This window comes from Neophocaena asiaeorientalis, unplaced genomic scaffold, assembly GCF_003031525.2.
Source record: "Neophocaena asiaeorientalis asiaeorientalis breed wild unplaced genomic scaffold, Neophocaena_asiaeorientalis_V1.1 scaffold629, whole genome shotgun sequence".
NCBI classification, from domain to species: domain Eukaryota; kingdom Metazoa; phylum Chordata; class Mammalia; order Artiodactyla; family Phocoenidae; genus Neophocaena; species Neophocaena asiaeorientalis.
The window spans coordinates 2,170,568-2,188,439 of NW_020175468.1; the positions used below are offsets into that span (position 1 = coordinate 2,170,568).

At 52.3% G+C, this 17,872-nt stretch overlaps 2 protein-coding genes across 2 annotated transcripts; one reads left to right on the forward strand and one right to left on the reverse strand.

Moving 5' to 3' along the window:
- Positions 1 to 6,004: 6,004 nt before the first annotated feature.
- BCL2L12 (BCL2 like 12) lies at positions 6,005 to 11,767 on the reverse strand. The gene is made up of 7 exons (XM_024768485.1): positions 11,661 to 11,767; positions 10,871 to 10,985; positions 10,513 to 10,655; positions 9,365 to 9,451; positions 9,186 to 9,277; positions 8,072 to 8,359; positions 6,005 to 6,215 (listed from the first exon to the last, which is right to left on the reverse strand). The coding sequence occupies exons 2-7, from the start codon at positions 10,975 to 10,977 to the stop codon at positions 6,165 to 6,167; spliced, it is 768 nt and encodes a 255-aa protein (XP_024624253.1). The 5' UTR covers positions 10,978 to 10,985; positions 11,661 to 11,767; the 3' UTR covers positions 6,005 to 6,164.
- Positions 11,768 to 11,868: 101 nt separating this feature from the next.
- IRF3 (interferon regulatory factor 3) lies at positions 11,869 to 17,112 on the forward strand. The gene is made up of 8 exons (XM_024768486.1): positions 11,869 to 12,091; positions 12,880 to 13,052; positions 13,728 to 13,899; positions 13,986 to 14,056; positions 14,694 to 14,880; positions 14,982 to 15,362; positions 16,254 to 16,369; positions 16,877 to 17,112. Exons 2-8 carry the CDS (start codon positions 12,888 to 12,890, stop codon positions 17,042 to 17,044), a joined length of 1,260 nt encoding a protein of 419 aa, XP_024624254.1. The 5' UTR covers positions 11,869 to 12,091; positions 12,880 to 12,887; the 3' UTR covers positions 17,045 to 17,112.
- Positions 17,113 to 17,872: the final 760 nt, after the last annotated feature.

A 17,872-nucleotide genomic window follows, 5' to 3' on the forward strand; every position in this document is an offset into this window, starting at 1 on the left:
CAAAGTCGAGGGGCCCGCCCAGTCTGGCGTGCCGAACCCCGCCCCCATAAGTCGACCGGGATGGGAAAGACTGCCTGTCTGTCGCAAGAAGTACGACTGATGATTGGGCAAAATCTACCAGGAGTTCCCGCCCCTACACCCCCAGCACCGCCTCAAAGCTTCCCGGCGGACCCCGCGCTAAGCGGACATCTTGAAATAGAGCTGTCTATCACCAAAATGACCCGCCTCTTCATAGCTGCTATTGGTTTATCAAATCTGTGACGTCACGAGGCCTTTGGCCAGCCTCCGCCAAGCGGCCGGCCTCAAGGAGAACATGGCGATTGGCCCACGAGAAAAGAAGGCAGGGCTTTAGGTTCCAGCGATTGGCTCAAACGAACTGTCACTCATCATCCATTCGGCGGCTTCTCACAGTCTGTGGGAAATCCAGGAGGAATAAGGGATCTCGTGCCCATTTTCCTGAGGGAAAAATGAAGCAATGAGAGGCCCATAGAGAGGGAGGTCACGTCCGGGATCCCGAAGCAAGTCAGGAATAGGACTCAGGCGTCGAGGCATTGAACCCCTAACCCTCTACTTAATTGTTCCAAGTTTTTTAAACCCAGTGACTCCATTCAAGCCACTTGGCCTTTGCCAAATCCCACCCCTGCCGGGAACACCCACCCGCTTCGTCTGGCCAACTCCTATATGTCAGTTAGGGCACATATTAGTCGCCACCTCCTCCAGGAAGCTTTCCTGGACCTGCAGAAAAAGTTACTAGTTGAATGAAGATAAATGCAACTTGTGGAATGTATCCGTCACCCAGAAAGTTCCTTCACGACTCTTTCTAGTCAACACCTCCCCCACCCAACCCCAGAAGCAATCACTTTCTGTTTTGTGTCACTCTAGTGCAGCTTTTTCGTTTCTAAAATTTCGTATAAATGGAATTATACAGTATGTGCTCTTTTGTGTCTGTCCCTCACCATAATGTTTTTGAGATTCCTTCATGTCGAATATAATGGTTGTCCAATCCTTTTTACTGCTGAGGAGTATTCCATTGTATGGATGGATCACATTTTCCTGTTGATGGACATCTGGGTGGTTTTCATAGGGCTGGTATGAATAAAGTGGCTATGAACGATCATGTCCGGGTCCTTCTGTGGATGTACACTTTCACTTCCCTTGGGTAAACCTAGGAGCACATGGCTGGGTCATAGGCTAGGTGTATGGGTTTTTTGTTTTGTTTTGTTTTTGTTTGGTTTTTTGGCTGCGCCATGCGGCATGCAGAATCTTACTTCCCCGACTAGGGATCAAACCCGTGGCCCCCGCAGTGGAGGCACCGAGTCTTAACCACTGGACCGCCAGGGAAGTCCCCTAGGTGTATGTTTGTAAGAAACTGCCCGAAGGTTTCCCATGGTGTTCTACCATTTTGCATTCTTATCAGTGATGCAAGAGAGTTCTAGTGCTCCACATCCCCTCCAGCACGTCATATTATCAGTCTAGGGGCTTCCCTGGTGGCGCAGTGGTTGAGAGTCCGCCTGCCGATGCAGGGGACACGGGTTCGTGCCCCGGTCCGGGAAGATCCCACATGCCGCGGAGTGGCTGGGCCCGTGAGCCATGGCCGCTGGGCCTGCGCGTCCGGAGCCTGTGCTCCGCAACGAGAGAGGCTGCATCAGTGAGAGGCCCGCGTACCGCAAAAAAAAAAAAAAAAAAAATCAGTCTATAATTTTAATGACTCTTGTAGGTATTAAGAGATTATCTCCTGGTTGTGACTTGCATTGCCCTGACGGCCAGTGTTGTTCAGCATCGTTTCATGTGCTTATTGGCCATTTGTATATTTTGTTTTGTCAAGTGTCTGCTCAAGTCTTCTGTGTATTTTTACAAACAGTGTTGTTTCCTTATTCACAAATCATAAACGTTCTTTATAGATTCTGGATACAGGTCTCTGTCAGGTATATCTACTTTTTTTTTCCCCCTTAATTTATGTATCTTATTTTTGGCTGCTTTGGGTCGTTGCTACAGCACGAGGGCTTTCTTTTTAGTTGTGGCGAGCGGGGGCCACTCTTCACTGTGGTGCGCGGGCCTCTCACTGCGGTGGACTCTTCTTGCGGAGCACTGCCTCCAAGCACGTGGGCTCAGCAGTTGTGGCGCAGGGGCTTAGTTGCTCCGCGGAACTTGGGATCTTCCTGGACCAGGGCTCGAACCTGTGTGCCCTGCCTTGGCAGACGGATTCCCAACCACTGTGCCACCAGGGAAGCCCGGTATATCTACTTTAAATTTTTCTCCCAATCGGTGACCTGTCTTTTCATTTTCTTAACGTTGCCTTTGAAAAGCAGAGAGTTTTTCGTTTTGATGAATTCCAATTAATCGGTTATCTGAGCCCAGGTCTTGACCCTACATTGTATGTTGCATGGATCTTTTTTTTTTTTTTCCTTTTCTATTTCTCCAAATGTTTCAGCAGGGTGTTTGTTTCCTTTTACCTTTTTTTTTCTTTTTCTGATTTCCAGGCATTTTAACCCAATTACTTTTGCTCTGTGTTGCTATGAAGAACAAAAAATTGTAACAAACTCTCTACAACACTAGGAAATAACCTAATGTCATTGGGTACAGAGTACAGGGGAGAAGTCTGAGCTGGAGGCAAAACTGGGGGAGTCGTCAGAGTCAACTTCTGCATTTTCCAAGATGGCAGCCACATGGGACAACTGAGCAATGGACCATGGCAAGTCTCAACTGAGATTTGCTACGGCTGTAAAACACACACCAGACTTTGAAGACTTCACGTAAAAAAAGAATCTATAATATATCATTAATATTTTTTATATTGATTACATGTTGAAATGATTCTATTTTGGATAAATGGGGTAAATAAAAATTATTGTTAAAATTAATTTACCTGTTACTTTTTACTTTGCTTTAATGGGGCTACTAGTGTATTCTAAATAACACATGTGGTTCATATTATATTTCTATTGGCCAGTGCTGCACTAGGTCACGGAATGGACAAGATCACCGGGGAGTTGGTGTGATTAGAAGTGTGGTTAGAGGGACTCCCCTGGCAGTCCAGTGGTAAAGAATCCGCCTTCCAATGCAGGGGATGCAGGTTCGATCCCTGGTTGGGGAACTAAGATCCCACATGCTGCGGGGCAACTAAGCCCGCGCGCCTCAAAACTACAGAGCCCACGCTCTCTGGAGCCTGCATGCCACACCTACAGAGAGAAAACACACACGCTGCAACTAGAGAGAAGCCCGCGCACCGCAATGAAGATCTCGCATGCTACAACTAAGACCCAATGCAGCCAAAAATTAAAAAAAAATAAAATTAAAAAAAAGAAGTGTGGCTAGAAGACCTGAGTCAAACTGGAGAGTCAAGTGTCCACGAGCTGTGATGGTAGAAACTTATATCTCTCGCTAAACTGGAACTCGGTCCTTCCTTCAACTGAGAATTTGGGCAACATATCAAAATAGGATTAGCTCCTGTGCCTGGTTCCGCAATATAAATCACAGAGATTTGCATGTCACATGACAGTTGCTGTAGATACTCCTGTGGTCAGCAGGATTCTAAGATGGCCCTCATGATCTCTGCCCCCTGGTGTTACATACCAAGGAGTAGGTTGGGTTATATGATAAAGGAGATGGATGTCACTCCCTTGATTAGGTGACCTTATATGGCAAGGGTGAAGGGAGTTTTCGGATGACATTAAGGCTTCAAATTGGTTAGTTCTTTTAATTAATTAATTTATTTATTTAGCTGTGCCGGGTCTTAGTTGCAGCATTCGGGATCTAGTTCCCTGACTAGGGATCGAACCTGAGCCCCATGCACTGGGAGAGCAGAGTCTTAACCGCTGGACCACCCGGGAAGTCCCTCAAATTGGTTAATTTTAAATTCATCAAAAGGGAGATTTTCCTGGGTGGGCCTGACTTAATCAGGTGAGGCCACAGATTGTCCTGCTAAAACCACATGCACTGGGAAGAGGCCCCCGAGCCTCAGATGAGATTGAAGCTGAAACCTTGATAGCAGCATGTGACCATCCTGAGCCAAGCACCCCGCTAAGCTGCACCCGCGCCCCTGACCCAGAGAAACTGAGATTAGTGTGTTATTAATATAAGCCACGAAATGTATATGACTTGTTATGGTAATAACTCATCTGCCTCCAAATGTCATTCCTGTTCTATTTAGAAATCATGGTTATGAGACCCATCCTAGGTGTTTTTAATGAATGTGTTAATGAGGAGGCATGTCTATTATTTATTTTTTTATTTATTTTTAATTTATTTTTGGCTGCATTCGGTCTTCATTGCAGTGTGTGGGTTCATTATTGCAGTAGCTTCTCTTGTTGCGGAGCACGGGCTCTAGGCACACAGGCTTCAGTAGTTGTGGCACACAGGCTCAGTAGTTGTGACTCGTAGGCTCTAGTGCGCAGGCTCAATAGTTGCGGCGCACGGGCTTAGTTGTTCCGCGGCATGTGGGATCTTCCCAGACCAGGGCCCCAACCCGTGTCCCCTGCATTGGCAGGCGGACTTTTTTTTTTTTTTTTTTTAATTTATTTATTTATTTATTTTATTTTTTGGCAGGTGGACTCTTAACCACTGCGCCACCAAGCCCGGCATGCCTATTATTAGGCCACTAATTTTTATATTAATCTTGAAAGCTTTGGGACTTCCCTGGTGGCGCAGTGGTTAAGAGGCCGCACTCCCAATGCAGGGGCCTGGCTTTGATCCCTGGTCAGGGAAAGAGATCCCAGATGCATGCCGCAACTAAGAGTTCGCATGCCACAACTAAGGGGCCTGTGTGCCGCAACTAAGGAGCCCACCTGCCACAACTACAGACCCGGCGCAACCAAATAAAATAAATATTTTTTAAAAAAATCTTGAAAGCTTTATCTCCACATACACTCGAATCTTATTATTTGTGCTAGTTACGTCCTATAAAGTCGCTGTGAACACTGAACTGGCAAACACCAAGCCATTGATCCTGGGGGAGATACAGGGTCAAGCTCCCACGAGCATCTTGTCACAACACTTTTGCCAACCCATCAACATATAATCAGGTTTTCTGTGTGTTTTGTGTTTAAAGACACGTTACTTAATATACAGTTGGTCCATTCACAGTGATCTCACAGCCAACAGCAGTGTAACAAAAATTATCTACAACGAAGCTTGTCTAATTGAGGCACATCGCAGCCTTCGTGCACTTATAGGAACGCTAGCCAGCACTCCAGCGCTGTGCTTGGGGCTCTTTCTAACAGAGAAATCACCACAAAAAAGCATAGAAATGTGAAAAATGTGGCAGTAAATAGATTGCAGAAAGGACGCTTGTATAGAGCGTGAGAGCTGAAACAAGAAGGCGCAGTTGCCTCGCCTGATCTGAGCTGAAAGGTACCCATCGAGCGAGTCAGATCCTTTGCTGCTCTGAACACAAGCACGCCTGCCAACAACTGCGAAAGCACGTGAGTATTAGTTTGTGGGCTACAAATAAATGTTCGCGAGTAGGCGAATTCGAAAAATACAGGATATGCGAATACTGAGGCTCGACTGTAATTGGCTTCCTTTGTGATCCTGTGCGTTTCATTTTAGGCATTTACAAACATAATTCGGTGAAGGGGGTGATAGCCCTAAAAAGGTGACAAATTTCTGGCGGACAGGCAGATGAGGAGAAACCAGCAAAAAAGGCTCAGAAGGAGCTGTGTGAAGAGAAAAATGAGAAGAAGGTGGTGTTCTGGATGTCTTGTGAAGAAAGGTCATAGCTTTCTTCTGGAAATAGCTAGAAAGACTCCAGGACTAGCAACACAGGATTAGCTGGAATAAATAAATCATGCAATAGGGGAAAAATATAATTAGCTGGAATCATATTTACAGGTATCCTCAAATATGCTGTGTATTTAGGTGACAGGTGCTTGTAGGTGCCCCAAATAAATATTTCTAGAATGAATGAATTGGTTCTTTCCTCAATTTATAAACCAGAGAGGTCTCCGAACCAAGTCTCCTCTACGTAGAACTTTAGTTCTTGAGTGAAAGGACAAATCATTAAATACTTTAAAAAGTTTTTAATGTCAAAACATCTTAAACTTTTTTTTTTTTGGCAAAAACAGAGAGGGTGGGCACCACCCCACAGCCCTGAGTGGAATAGGAAGGCTTGGAAAAAGAGTGCAGGGACATGAGGTCCAATCTTGTAGCAGCTTCTAAGGAAAAGCTCAGTCCAGGGGTAAGTTCAAGTCCACAGGTGAAACTGCCAAGACGCCCCCCTGGAAGGGAAAAGTGGCAGAGCCCCATGAGCAGAGAGGTGTCCTCCACTCACAGCAGCATCCACACCAGCCCAGTGAGAGCAGAGGCGGGGAAGGCAAGCAACCAGAGAGGGGGAGGGGAAAGAGACCCAGAGAGAGGTGGACAGGGATGAGGGATGGAGACCCCAAGAAAGGCTCAGAGACTTGGGGTGGATGGGAACAGAGTCCTAGAAGGGGCGGGGGGGGAGACAGAGCCCCAGAGGGGGTGGACAGAGACTCAAAGAAGGGGAACAAACAGGGTCCTGGAGCTTTAATGATAAAGAGCCCTGGCTTTGTGTTAAAGCCCTAACTCCAATCCCCCACCCTGCATAAGGGACTTTCCCTCAGTCTCCATAAAACCAGGATAATAATCGAATCCCGTAAGGTTGTTGTGGGGTTTCAATGGGATCATTCCACTAAAGTCCTTGGCTGAGTACCTGGCCAAGCTTACCTGTTATCATTCCTTAACAAATAAAATGATTTTACAAATAAGCCAGCTTCTGCTCTGAGCTACAGACACTAATATCGACTGTCCCGTCATATGTTGCTTTGAGGTCTCAGGGGTCTCTCTCCCTTAACTGGACCACCTCCAATCACCTCTGCCTCTTCTCCAAACCTGCTCCCCACCTTCGCCTCCACTCTGCTCTTTCTGGTTCCAGAGGACATCAGATGTAGCCCTGCAGCTGCTCAGGCCAACATCTTTGGCATCATCCTTGACTCCCGTCTCCCATCCACTCCATGAGCAAAATCTGTCAGGTCTACCTCCAAATTAAATCCAGAATTCTCTACTACCCCGACCCTGGTCTGATCCACCCTAACCTTCTCCCTGGACCAGCCCAGCCACCCCCTTGGGTCTTTGCCCCCTACGGTATTCTCCATACGGCCGCCAGAGGGCACCTGTGACCACCCAAGACAGCTCGCATCCGTCTACTCTGAGCCCTCCTAGGACTCCTGGCTCACTGAGTCAAAGTGCAAGTTCTTAACTTGACCACAAGGCCTAAAGCCTTGCATGATCTGGCCGCCCCTCTTGCTTTCATCTCCCACCCTCTCCCCCTCACTCACACTGCTCCAGCCCTACTGGCTGTCTCTCTGCTCCTCAAACGCACCTAGCCAGCTCCTGCCAGTCTATGAAGCAATGCTTACATTCTGAGAGCCTGGCAGTGATGAGGCAGGTAAGTGAGATGGTGCCCATTGAGCGGCGTGAGATTGGTATTCAGGGAGACGGGGACAGTTGCCTGGGTCACACAGCCAGTACAAAGGAGCTTAATCCAGCTCTGAGCCCAGCACTGGATTTAAAGCGGTGAGCAAGCAAGGTAAGGGGATGGTGTAGAGGTGGCTGCGATTTTAAATGGGGATCAGGGAGGGGCTCGCCGAGAGAGATACCTGAGCAGAGCGGCAGAGGAAGCAAGGCAGGGGGATACCAGGCAAAGGGCATTCCCGCAGGCAGTGCTGCACAGGCAGACAGTCACCAGATACTCACATAAATGTCAAGTACTTACAAGGATGATCCCATTTTAATCCTCACAATAACCCTTTGAGGTAGGTATACAATTCTCCTCCCTTTACGGATGAAGAAGCTTGTTTCTAGCTCATAAGTGTTAGTGTATACCAGAGTGGTTTAAGCTGGGCATAACATCTGCACTGATCACTACAGTGCCTCGTGTACATTAGGTGCTCAATAAACACAGAACGGATGAATGGTGGAGCTGGGAGAACACCCGTGATGTCTGAAAGGAAGCCTAAGAGCCTCCCCGCCCACCCCACCCCCCCAATACACACACATACAATTACAATTACAGTTAGCTAAAGGGAAGCCCAGAGAGGCTTTAGCGGCTCACCCAGCCCCCGTGGGCCTGGATCCAGGGCGCAAAGCTGTGCACGTGCTCTACGCTGAGACCGGCCAGGGTGCCCCCCAGCCTGGCCACGCGCCGGCTCAGCTCCATGGCCAGGGCCAGGCGGGCCAGAGGCTCCGGGGAAGGCGGTGGGGGCCCGGGGCACGGCAGCGAGGGGCGTGCTTGGCTTGGGCGAGGGTTGCCCTCCCGGCTAGAGAAGAGCTCCACTAGGCGGCTGAAGGAACCAGCAGAGAGGCGGGCCAGCTTGCGCCGCAGGGCGGGGTCTGAGGCCAGCTGTGGGGCGGGGAGGAAGAGGCAGGGTCTGCCTCAGTCACACCCTCGTAGCCAGCCGATGGGAGGCTGGGAGGCGTGGCTTCAAGAGCTCTAGATATAACTGACGCCCTAAGCCACGCCCCTATCCAGCACATCTGCCAATCACAAACGAGACTATATGATCTCGGCCAAACTACTCACAGCAAGATGGCCTAGAACCGGAGAAGTCAAGCCACGCCCCTGACAAGGCCTCGACAGCCAATCAGGACCAAGCCCTGTATTAGCTGTGTTCTAGCATGCTAACATTCTAGCCACGCCCCTGTGGGCTTCCCCGAAGGCCAAGCCTGTGACGGCAACCTTGCCTTCTACCAGACAATGAATATTATAAGGCCATACACTTTGCCCAGGCTCCTGACCCAGCCTGATTCCAGGACAGAGTCACAAGCCACACTCCCTCCGGCAGTCCATTTCCCCCATGTTCTAAGCAACGTCCCTATATAGTCAATCAGGGCTTCAGATTTTAGACAGCTGTCTTCAAGCTACCCCCTCCTCCCTTTCCCATCACCATACATTCCCTTACCGACTCACCTCCTCCAATCCCCTTCCTAGAACAGTTTCTGGTGGCCACACCCCTCTGCCTTCATGCCACGCCCCTCTGACGATCAAAGAAGTCACTAATTTAAAGTATTGCCCTGGCTTACCTGTCACTCACCCCTTCACTGAAGCCTTGTCCCACCTTCTTCCCACCTGACCATCCAATGAGAATGCAGATCCAGCTTCAGGTCCCAGTGCGGAACCATGCCGCAACTCCTATCCTAGCTAAGGGATGGAACAGACCACCCATCACCTTCTGGTTGATGATTTCTGCCTCTTCCTCCAGCAAGGCCACCAGCTTTCGCAGCAGGGCTTCCTTCTCTGTGGGTACGTGACCCTGTAATTCTGGGGGGCAGAAGAGAATTTGGCTGGGGGCACAACCCTAGCGACCCTTCTACCCTCATCCTTCTCCAGGGCCCCTCTGCACCTCACCTGGGCTAGGTGGGGATTTCAGTTGCTCTTGGACCAGCTGTTCCAGCCGCTGGGCCACCAGGGCATAGAAATCTGGAGTAGCTGGGCCTGGGATGAAAAGAGCCAATGATGGGACTTCAGGACATGAGGAACTTAGGGATTCTCTCCTCCCAACCATCTTGCCAGGTAGCAATGATTTCCATTTCAGAATGGGATAAATTGAGGCCCAGTGAGCAAACTTGGTAAAAGACCCTTTTACTTTTCCCCAAATTGGACTTCGAAGGTTTGAGCCGAACTGGACCTTGAAGATTATCCCATCTAAGGAAGGCAAACACATGGCACTCCAGCTATTACCGCTCTATCTCTTGCCCATTTCAGGCAACAACTCATCACAGAACTCTTCTCCCCAGCTGTGAAATCCTCTCCAAGTGAGCACTCCCAGTAGCCATTGCTTGTCTATCCAGCATCACATATGAGAAGAAACCTACTCTTGATCAAGTCCAGTATCCACCCCCCGCCCATTCCTACTTTGCTACTGGAGAAAAGGACTTATGTAACCAAAACAGCCAGGGAATTGTGACTGGAAATCAGTTTTCCTGCCTCCCTATTGGGGGTACTGGTGGCTACAAAAGTCTTAGGGGCAAGGAAGCATGTGTAGAAAGAGAGATAACAAATAGAAAGGCACTAAAACGAAGTGAGAGAGTGGCACGGACATATATACACTACCAAATGTAAAATAGATAGCTATTGGGAAGCAGCCGCATAGCACAGGGAGATCAGCTCGGTGCTTTGTGTCCACCTAGAGGGGTGGGATAGGGAGGGTGGGAGGGAGACGCAAGAGGGAGGGGATATGGGGATATATGTATATGTATAGCTGATTCACTTTGTTATACAGCAGAAACTAACACACCATTGTAAAGCAATTATACTCCAATAAAGATGTTAAAAAAAAAAAGGAAAGAAAGAAAGAAAGGCACCCAAAGCCCTCCTGAAGCCTGCTCACAGAATTGACAGATAGTAAACCAACTGGGGGTCGGGGGTGAGGGTAGGTGCTGGAGATCCCCCACAGCTACCCCCTTAGCTGAGTGGTCCTGAACTAGTTTCTTATCCTCTCTATGCTTTAAGAATCAAAGCTGCCAGTTCTTGGGTGATCGAGGGAAATCTCTTACCAGGCTCTGAACCATAGCATGGCTGGAGGGGCAGGGAGCAAGGCCGAGGGGACTCAGGGGGAACTGCTCCTCGCCCCAGGGAGCAGGGAAGACATCTTCGAAGGCGGCTCAGGAAGTCTGTTGGCTCCTCTTGGGCAGGGCTCCTGGAGAAGGGGACCTCAGAGAGTGACCCCAAAGGCCCTTTGCAAGCAGTCCCTTTGTCCTCCCACTGAGGGCCTTTCCCTGCAACCCCCAGGACAAAGAGTGGAGCCAGATATAAAGGGGTGGGGGATGGAGACAGATTGAGTCCAGGAGCAAGAGTTGGAGAGGGCCCCAGCCCAAATGCCGTTCCCTGAGGGAGGAGGGCAACTCCTCTTACCTGGGTGGGGTCGGAATGGGAGACCCCGCAGCCTCACCCCTACTTAGGAAGGCAGCTAGGACCCTCAGCGTGTCCTCTCGGAGCCCCAGTTCTTCCGAGCCTGCCATGGGGGCACCTGTGAGAGAGGGAGCTGGAGGATGGGCTCCAGGGTTCAGCGGGAAGTAGAGGCTGGGGACCCAAATTCCTAGTCCCCGAATGAGGAGGGGGCCAGGACTTGTGAGTCCCCAAAGAGGGAAGGGGCTGAGGGTCTGCATTCCCAGGTCCTTTACGGGAGTTGGGGGTCTGGGGGCCCAGACGCTTAAGTCTCCAGATGGAGAAGAGGGATGAGAAGGAAGACACCTTGATCCTGGGAGAGAAGGCTAGGGATCCGGATTCTTGAGTCTAAGGGAGGAGGGGCTGGGGGCCTGGACTCTTGAGTTTTCGGGGAAGGGGGCTGGGGGTGTGAACTCTTGAGGCTAAGAGAGAAGGGGGCGGGGGCCTCAGACTTCTGAGTCCCCGAGGGAGAAGAGGGCTTGGGGACTTCTTGATTCTGAAGGTATATGCCAAGCTGCTCACGTCCGTAGATGGTCGAGAACTACCAATCCCAGCAGGTTTCATAGCAAACATTCCCCTCCCTCCGTTACTGGTTCGCCTCGCAGCCTGCTGGGAGGTGTAGTTCCACTCTCTGAGGCTAGCGTTTGGGAGACCCAGGACACTCGGATGTCGGAGAAGCGGGACTGAGTTGCCCCCTCCTGGATCCCGGCTCCCTCTTCTTTCCTCCTCACCTAGCCCTCGCTAACGTCCCGCTCACCTGGTCCCGGGCCCCGCCGCCGCCACCTCCTCCACTGAACTTGTATAAACTTTCTTTTCTTAGTTCAACTTTCCCGCGCCTGCGCACTGGGCCGGGTTGGTGACGGCCCAAACGTAGAGGGGAGGAGCGTTGGGTCCCGCCTAATTTGCATGTGACGTTCCCAGCATGCCCGCGGTCGGAAGGCCTAAAAAGGGCATGGGGTTGGGGTGGGGGCGACGCCCGCGCTTAGCGAGCAGTCTCTTTGGTTTTGGAGTCACCCGTACGACTGTGAAGTCGTTTTTATTTCAGGAAATCGATAGAAAAGGAAGCCCCACCTCTAGAGCTCAGCCGACCGGAAGTGGGTTGTGCAGCTGAGAGTTCGAGAGGAACGAGACCCCAAAAACAGACGTGGTCGGAGCACTCTGCGCGCCCCGACCCACCACATAGGAAACGTAGGTAACTGGGGAGTAGGTGGCGTCCAGAGGTGAGGAATCGGAGAAAGGATGGGTCTACACTGACAGTGGAGAAGGGCGGTTGTGTAGTCTGGGGGAAAGTGAAGCAAGAAAGAAAAAAGTGAAGCAATGACTGGCGCCGAGATCGGCTGTAAAAAAAGCAAACGTAGAAGTAGCGGAGAGGAGGCGTCTACACTGGGGGATCTAGGGGAGAGATGGACGGACTGTAAGAATAGGAGGCAGTCCACTCTAGAAAGTGGGGACGTGCCCTGGAGGAGGGAGGCTGTCTGTTTGGGAGGGATTGTGGATGGTCCACGGTGGGAATGGGTGAGGGGATCATCGGGACGGGGTGGAACTGTGAAAGGGGGTCTACCGTGGGGTAACTGCGGGAAGTAGCGGTCTACAGGTCACTAGCGTCTGTATTGCAATAACTAGAGGGAGGGCTCTACTCTGGAAGTGGGAGTACCTGCCTTGGGTGAGGGGGGAAGAACGGGCTTTCAATGGAAGAGGGAAGGTGTACACGGGTGTAATTGAGGGAGGTAGAAGTATCTACCTACACAGAAGAAGCTGGGGAAAGGAGAGGGGGGTGTAAAATGGGCTTGGGAGGGAGTTCTCGCTGAATTAGAAAGCCTCGCTGGAGGATGGGAAAAGGTCTCCTGTTTGTACCCCAGTAAACTATAGGTGAGAGACCTGCGCCGTGGCCCGTGAGGGAGGTCTGGGTGCGGAAGACCCCGCACGGGGTGGGCCTGGGAGGCCGCCTGTACCTAGGACCTGTTCTCTACGCGCAGGCCAGACCATGGGAACACAAAAGCCTCGCATCCTGCCCTGGCTGGTATCTCAGCTGGACCAGGGGCAGTTGGAGGGCGTGGCCTGGCTGGATGAGAGCCGCACGCGCTTCCGCATCCCTTGGAAGCACGGCTTGCGGCAGGATGCCCAGCTGGAGGACTTCGGCATTTTCCAGGTGCGGGCGCGCCGGGCGGGGTGGACTCCGAGGGGGCAGAGGTGCACTCCCAAGGGGGCGGGGCCGAGAAGGCGGGATTAGCAAGCATGGAGAGGCGGGCTCTCATTCTGACAGACTGAGGTGGGTGGAGTTAGAACGGGAAGGGGTTTAGTTAGTAGGATCCACGGACTGGTGTCGGAGAGCAGTCAGGATCAGAGCTGCCAGGTTCCGGTAACGGAATCGGGAAAGTGAAGGAAATGCATCCTGGGGAGTTCGGGGCCTCCGGGGTGAGGCTCTTGGTTGTAGAATTTCTGGGGGCCGGTCTTGGAATATTAGAGGCGAGACTTGGCCCTGAAGCTGAGGTTTCTTACCACCAAGTTAGGATACACCGGTGGTGGTAAGCCGAGTTAGAGTGCGAGGGGGCGGGGTTATTACAGAGGGTGTCCTGGGGCAGGTTGGTGGCAGAGTTAGACACTCATTAGGACCTGGAAGGCTGGCTTAGAAAGCAAAGGTTTTTGAAGGGTGGTGGTAGGGGGATTCGGGGCGCAGAGAATCTGAGAGTTTGGGGATGGAACCTTGCCAAGTTAGAACGTGTCGGGGGGAGGACGGTGTTAGGACAAGAGGAGACAGGGTTGGGACCCCTGGGGCAAGGTCTAAGTCATCCTCTCCACTGTCTTGGTACCACTGGTCCCCTAGGCCTGGGCTGAGGCCAGTGGTGCCTACACTCCTGGGAAGGATAAGCCGGACCTGCCCACCTGGAAGAGGAATTTCCGGTCCGCCCTGAACCGGAAGGAAGCGTTGCGTTTAGCAGAGGACCACAGCAAGGACCCTCACAACCCGCACAAGATCTATGAGTTTGTGACCTCAGGTGTGCTGGAAGTGAGGCTTCACTTAGAGGGATGGGATTTCGGCTGTCCGTAGCGCCCCCACTCCACTTCCCACCTTTCTCCACAGGAGTTGGGAACTTAGCTGAGCCAGACACCTCTCTAGACACCAATGGCAGATTCAGTACCTCTGATATCCAGGTAAGAATGCGCCCCGACCATCCTGCTCTCTGCCCCATCTCCTCTCTGCGTCCTCATGGGCCTATTCAGGCCTCATCTTCTTCCCCTGCACCATCACCCCAGGCTCCATTCTGTCCCCTGCAGTCTGTCCCCAACCTGACTCAGTGCTGACCCTGTCCCCCCGCCCCCTGCCCACAGCCCTCCATGGCTTCCCAGCATCCTCAGGAGAAAATTCAGAGCTTTCAGCAGGCATTCAAGGCCCTAATCCACCTTTCTAGAATTTAATAGCTTTCCTCCCTGTGCAGGGTTCTCTCAGCGTTTTGGGAACTCAGAACCTCTCCTTGATCTTGCTGATGTCTGTGCCAGGGGAAGTCCCCTCTGAAATTCTTCCCAGCCCTCTCTGCCCGGGTCTTGCTTGCAGAGAGCCAGATCCTTGGGTGGAATTAGCTGCTCCCCTCGGGCCACTGTAGTGCCCGGCATACATCAAAGCTGTACATACTTTACTGTCTGTGCCCCAGGTTAGAAGCCCCTTGAGGGCAAAGCTCAGGTCTGTCTCCTCTCTGGGTCCCCACATCGCTGAGCATAAAGCTTGGTCCATGGGAAGTCTCCAGAAAAGGCTGTGGAAATACCTGGATCCTTTTTTTTTTTTCCTCTCCAGGAAGACATTCTGGAGAAGTTACTGAGTGACATGGACTTGGCCCCAGATGGAGGGCCCTCAAGTCTGACCATGGCCCCTGAGAACCCCCCTCAGCTCTTGCTGGGCCCCAACTTAGATGTCCCTGCTCCTTGCCCAAAGCCGGGACCCCCTGAAAACCCACTGAAGCAGCTGTTGGAGAGCGAGGAAGGTGAGCGCCAGCTGTGGGTGGGAGGGGGTAGGGCTGGGCCACAAGCCCCCTGACGTTCCCTCATTCTCTCTCCCCTTCACATTACTGCTGCTGCTGCTCAGAGTGGGAGTTCGAGGTGACCGTCTTCTACCGGGGCTGCCAAGTCTTCCAGCAGACTGTCTTCTGCCCGGGGGGCCTGCGGCTGGTGGGATCAGAAGCAGGGGACAGGACACTGCCTGGGCAGCCAATAAGACTGCCAGACCCCGCGGCGTCCCTGACAGACAGGGGCGTGACAGACTATGTGCAGCGGGTGCTGAGCTGCCTGGGCGGGGGACTAGCTCTGTGGAGGGCTGGGCAGTGGCTCTGGGCCCAGAGGCTGGGGCACTGCCGTGTGTACTGGGCCGTGGGCGAGGAACTCCTCCCCAACAGTGGTCACAGGCCTGATGGTGAGGTGCCCAAGGACAGGGAAGGAGGCGTGTTCAACATGGGGCCCTTCATAGCAGGTGAGTGAGGTGGGGCCTTAGCTCTGCTGTGGAAACGGCAGGCAATGGTGGTTAAAAACTCTGGGGTCAGGAGGTTTGGGATCGAATTCAGACCCTGCTGCTCTGCTTGTGGTTGAACCTGTGGGGAGAAGGACTGGACTGCTCTGAACCTGTGGAGTCTAAGGACTGTCTCCTCTCTCTCACCTGCCCAGAGCTGGCAGGAGGCACAGGGCCCAGCGTACAGAAGGTGCTTCGGGGAATTAGCTGCCATAGTCATTATCATTTATTACAATTATGGTGGAAAGACAGAGGCAGGAGAAAGAAATCCTTTAGGGCTTTGCTCTCCAAACAGACCTTTCTGCAATGATGCAAATGCTCTGTATTTCCACTGCCCAATATGGTATCCACTAGCTACATGTGGCTACTGAGTACTTAGATGAGGTGAGTGCAAATGAGGAAGTGAGTTTTTTTAAGTTTTATTTGATTTTAATTAGATACAATTAAAACTTGAATAGCCGTGGTGGCTAATGGCTACATATTGGACAGCATGGCCTTGAAGGGTTAAAGAGCAGTAACCACCAACCACCTTATACTCCAGAATCACTGAGCATCCTTGGGGGAGTGGACTCCCCTCCTGGGCCTGTTTCCCCATCCAAATGCTGAGGCTCCAGGAGGTGTGTGTGGAGGCCTACCTTCCAGCCCAGCCCCGATGGAAGGGAGGAGGAACATTTCAGCTTGTGCCAGAACTGAAGGGACTTTCCCCAAATCAACAGCCCCCTGGTCATGGTGGCAGAGATATGCTGAGCTTCAGATCAGGGAGGAAGATGAGGATGTTACTGAGGTTTTGGGGGAGCAGGGAGGGGCAGGTAGAGGGTCTTCTTCCCATCTCTGACTAGGTTCCTGGGCCCCCAGATCTGATTGCCTTCATCGAAGGAAGCGGACGCTCACCACGCTACACCCTCTGGTTCTGCGTGGGGCAGTCATGGCCCCAGGACCAACCATGGGTCAAGAGGCTCGTGATGGTCAAGGTACTGCAGCCCCAGGCTCCTGGAGCTGAGGGGTAGATCCTGAAAGGGAGGAGGTTGCTTCTGGGAACTACAACTCCCACAGTCCCCTCGGAGACTACAACTCCTAAGAGTCTCTGCAAGTACCAGTTCCTCCTCAGGAGCTTCTGGTGTCCCTCCCACGGCCCCACCCCCAAAGCCTATATTTGCATTCTCCCAACCATGTGGAAGTTGGTGGACTACAAGTCCTAGCAGCCTGTGTAGGGTACTACAGCTCCCAGGAGTCCTTCTGATCACAAGCTGCTCAGCTCTAGCTTCCAGGAACCCCTCAGCAGCCTCAGCCCTAAGAACCATTTATGGTCTCCCTTGGTGGTGACTATGGGGAAAACTGTAACGCCCAGCAGCCCTGGGCCTAACGGTTCATCCTGGGTTACAGTGGGGGCTGTCGGGAATTGTAGTCTACTCAACCCATCCCCGACAGTAGACGGTGCTGGGTGTTTCCCCTGACTGTTTCTCCTCCACCTCCCTCAGGTTGTCCCCATGTGCCTCAGAGCCCTGCTAGACATGGCACGGGTAGGGGGTGCCTCCTCCCTGGAGAACACTGTGGACCTTCACATTTCTAACAGCCAACCACTCTCCCTCACCTCAGACCAGTACAAGGCCTACCTCCAGGACCTGGTCGAGGACATGGACTTCTAGGTCACTGGGGAGGCCTGAGCCCTCAACTTCCACCTCAACCAATAAACTGGCTCCGGCCATGGTCATCACTTGTCTGTCTGGTGTTCACTGTCCCTGGGCCAGCCCTGACCCAAGTTGGGGGTTATTCCTTCTTAAGGCCCGTTTATCCATCTGTGCAAGCCACTCATATCCTAGGTGCTCACTGCATAAAGGCCAGGCACTGTGCAGGGGGCAGCTGACACTCCTCACCTCTTCCCTGTGGCCTGGTGAGTAGGTGACAGTCACCCCTATTTTACAGACCAAGACACTGAGGCTTAGAGAGGAGGAAAGTCCACCAAGTAGGAAAATACAAGGCAGGTCAGAATCCAGGTCTGACTCTAAGGGTGCCACTCTTTGAGGGCGACCCTGGGGCTCACTCTGGAACGCCCGTCTTGCCTATGAACAATTCAGGCCGACGTCCAGTAAGCACAGAGCCTTTCGCCTGCCTGTCCTGCCTGTCAGGGGCCTTGGGTCCCCTCCCAACTCCTGCTAGGTGACCTCAGGCAAGTCCTTCTCCTTTCCGGGCCCTGGGCTCCCCTCCATGTGGGCCTGTGAGGGCCAGTTGTAAAGGAATTCTGAGCCCACCCCCAATCGGAACCCACCCTCCCCCCGCAGCCTGGCTGCACCCACCTCTCCTCACCGCGCCTGGGTTCTGGGTAACAGGGACTGATGGAGGCCAGCACAGCCCTGATTCACTGTGTGGCCCTTGCTGCTCCATGCCTCAGTTTCCCTCTCCATCTCGGGGGAGTCAATTAGATCACCCCAGCCTCATAGGACTGGTAAAAAAAAAAAAAAAAAAAACTGAATGGG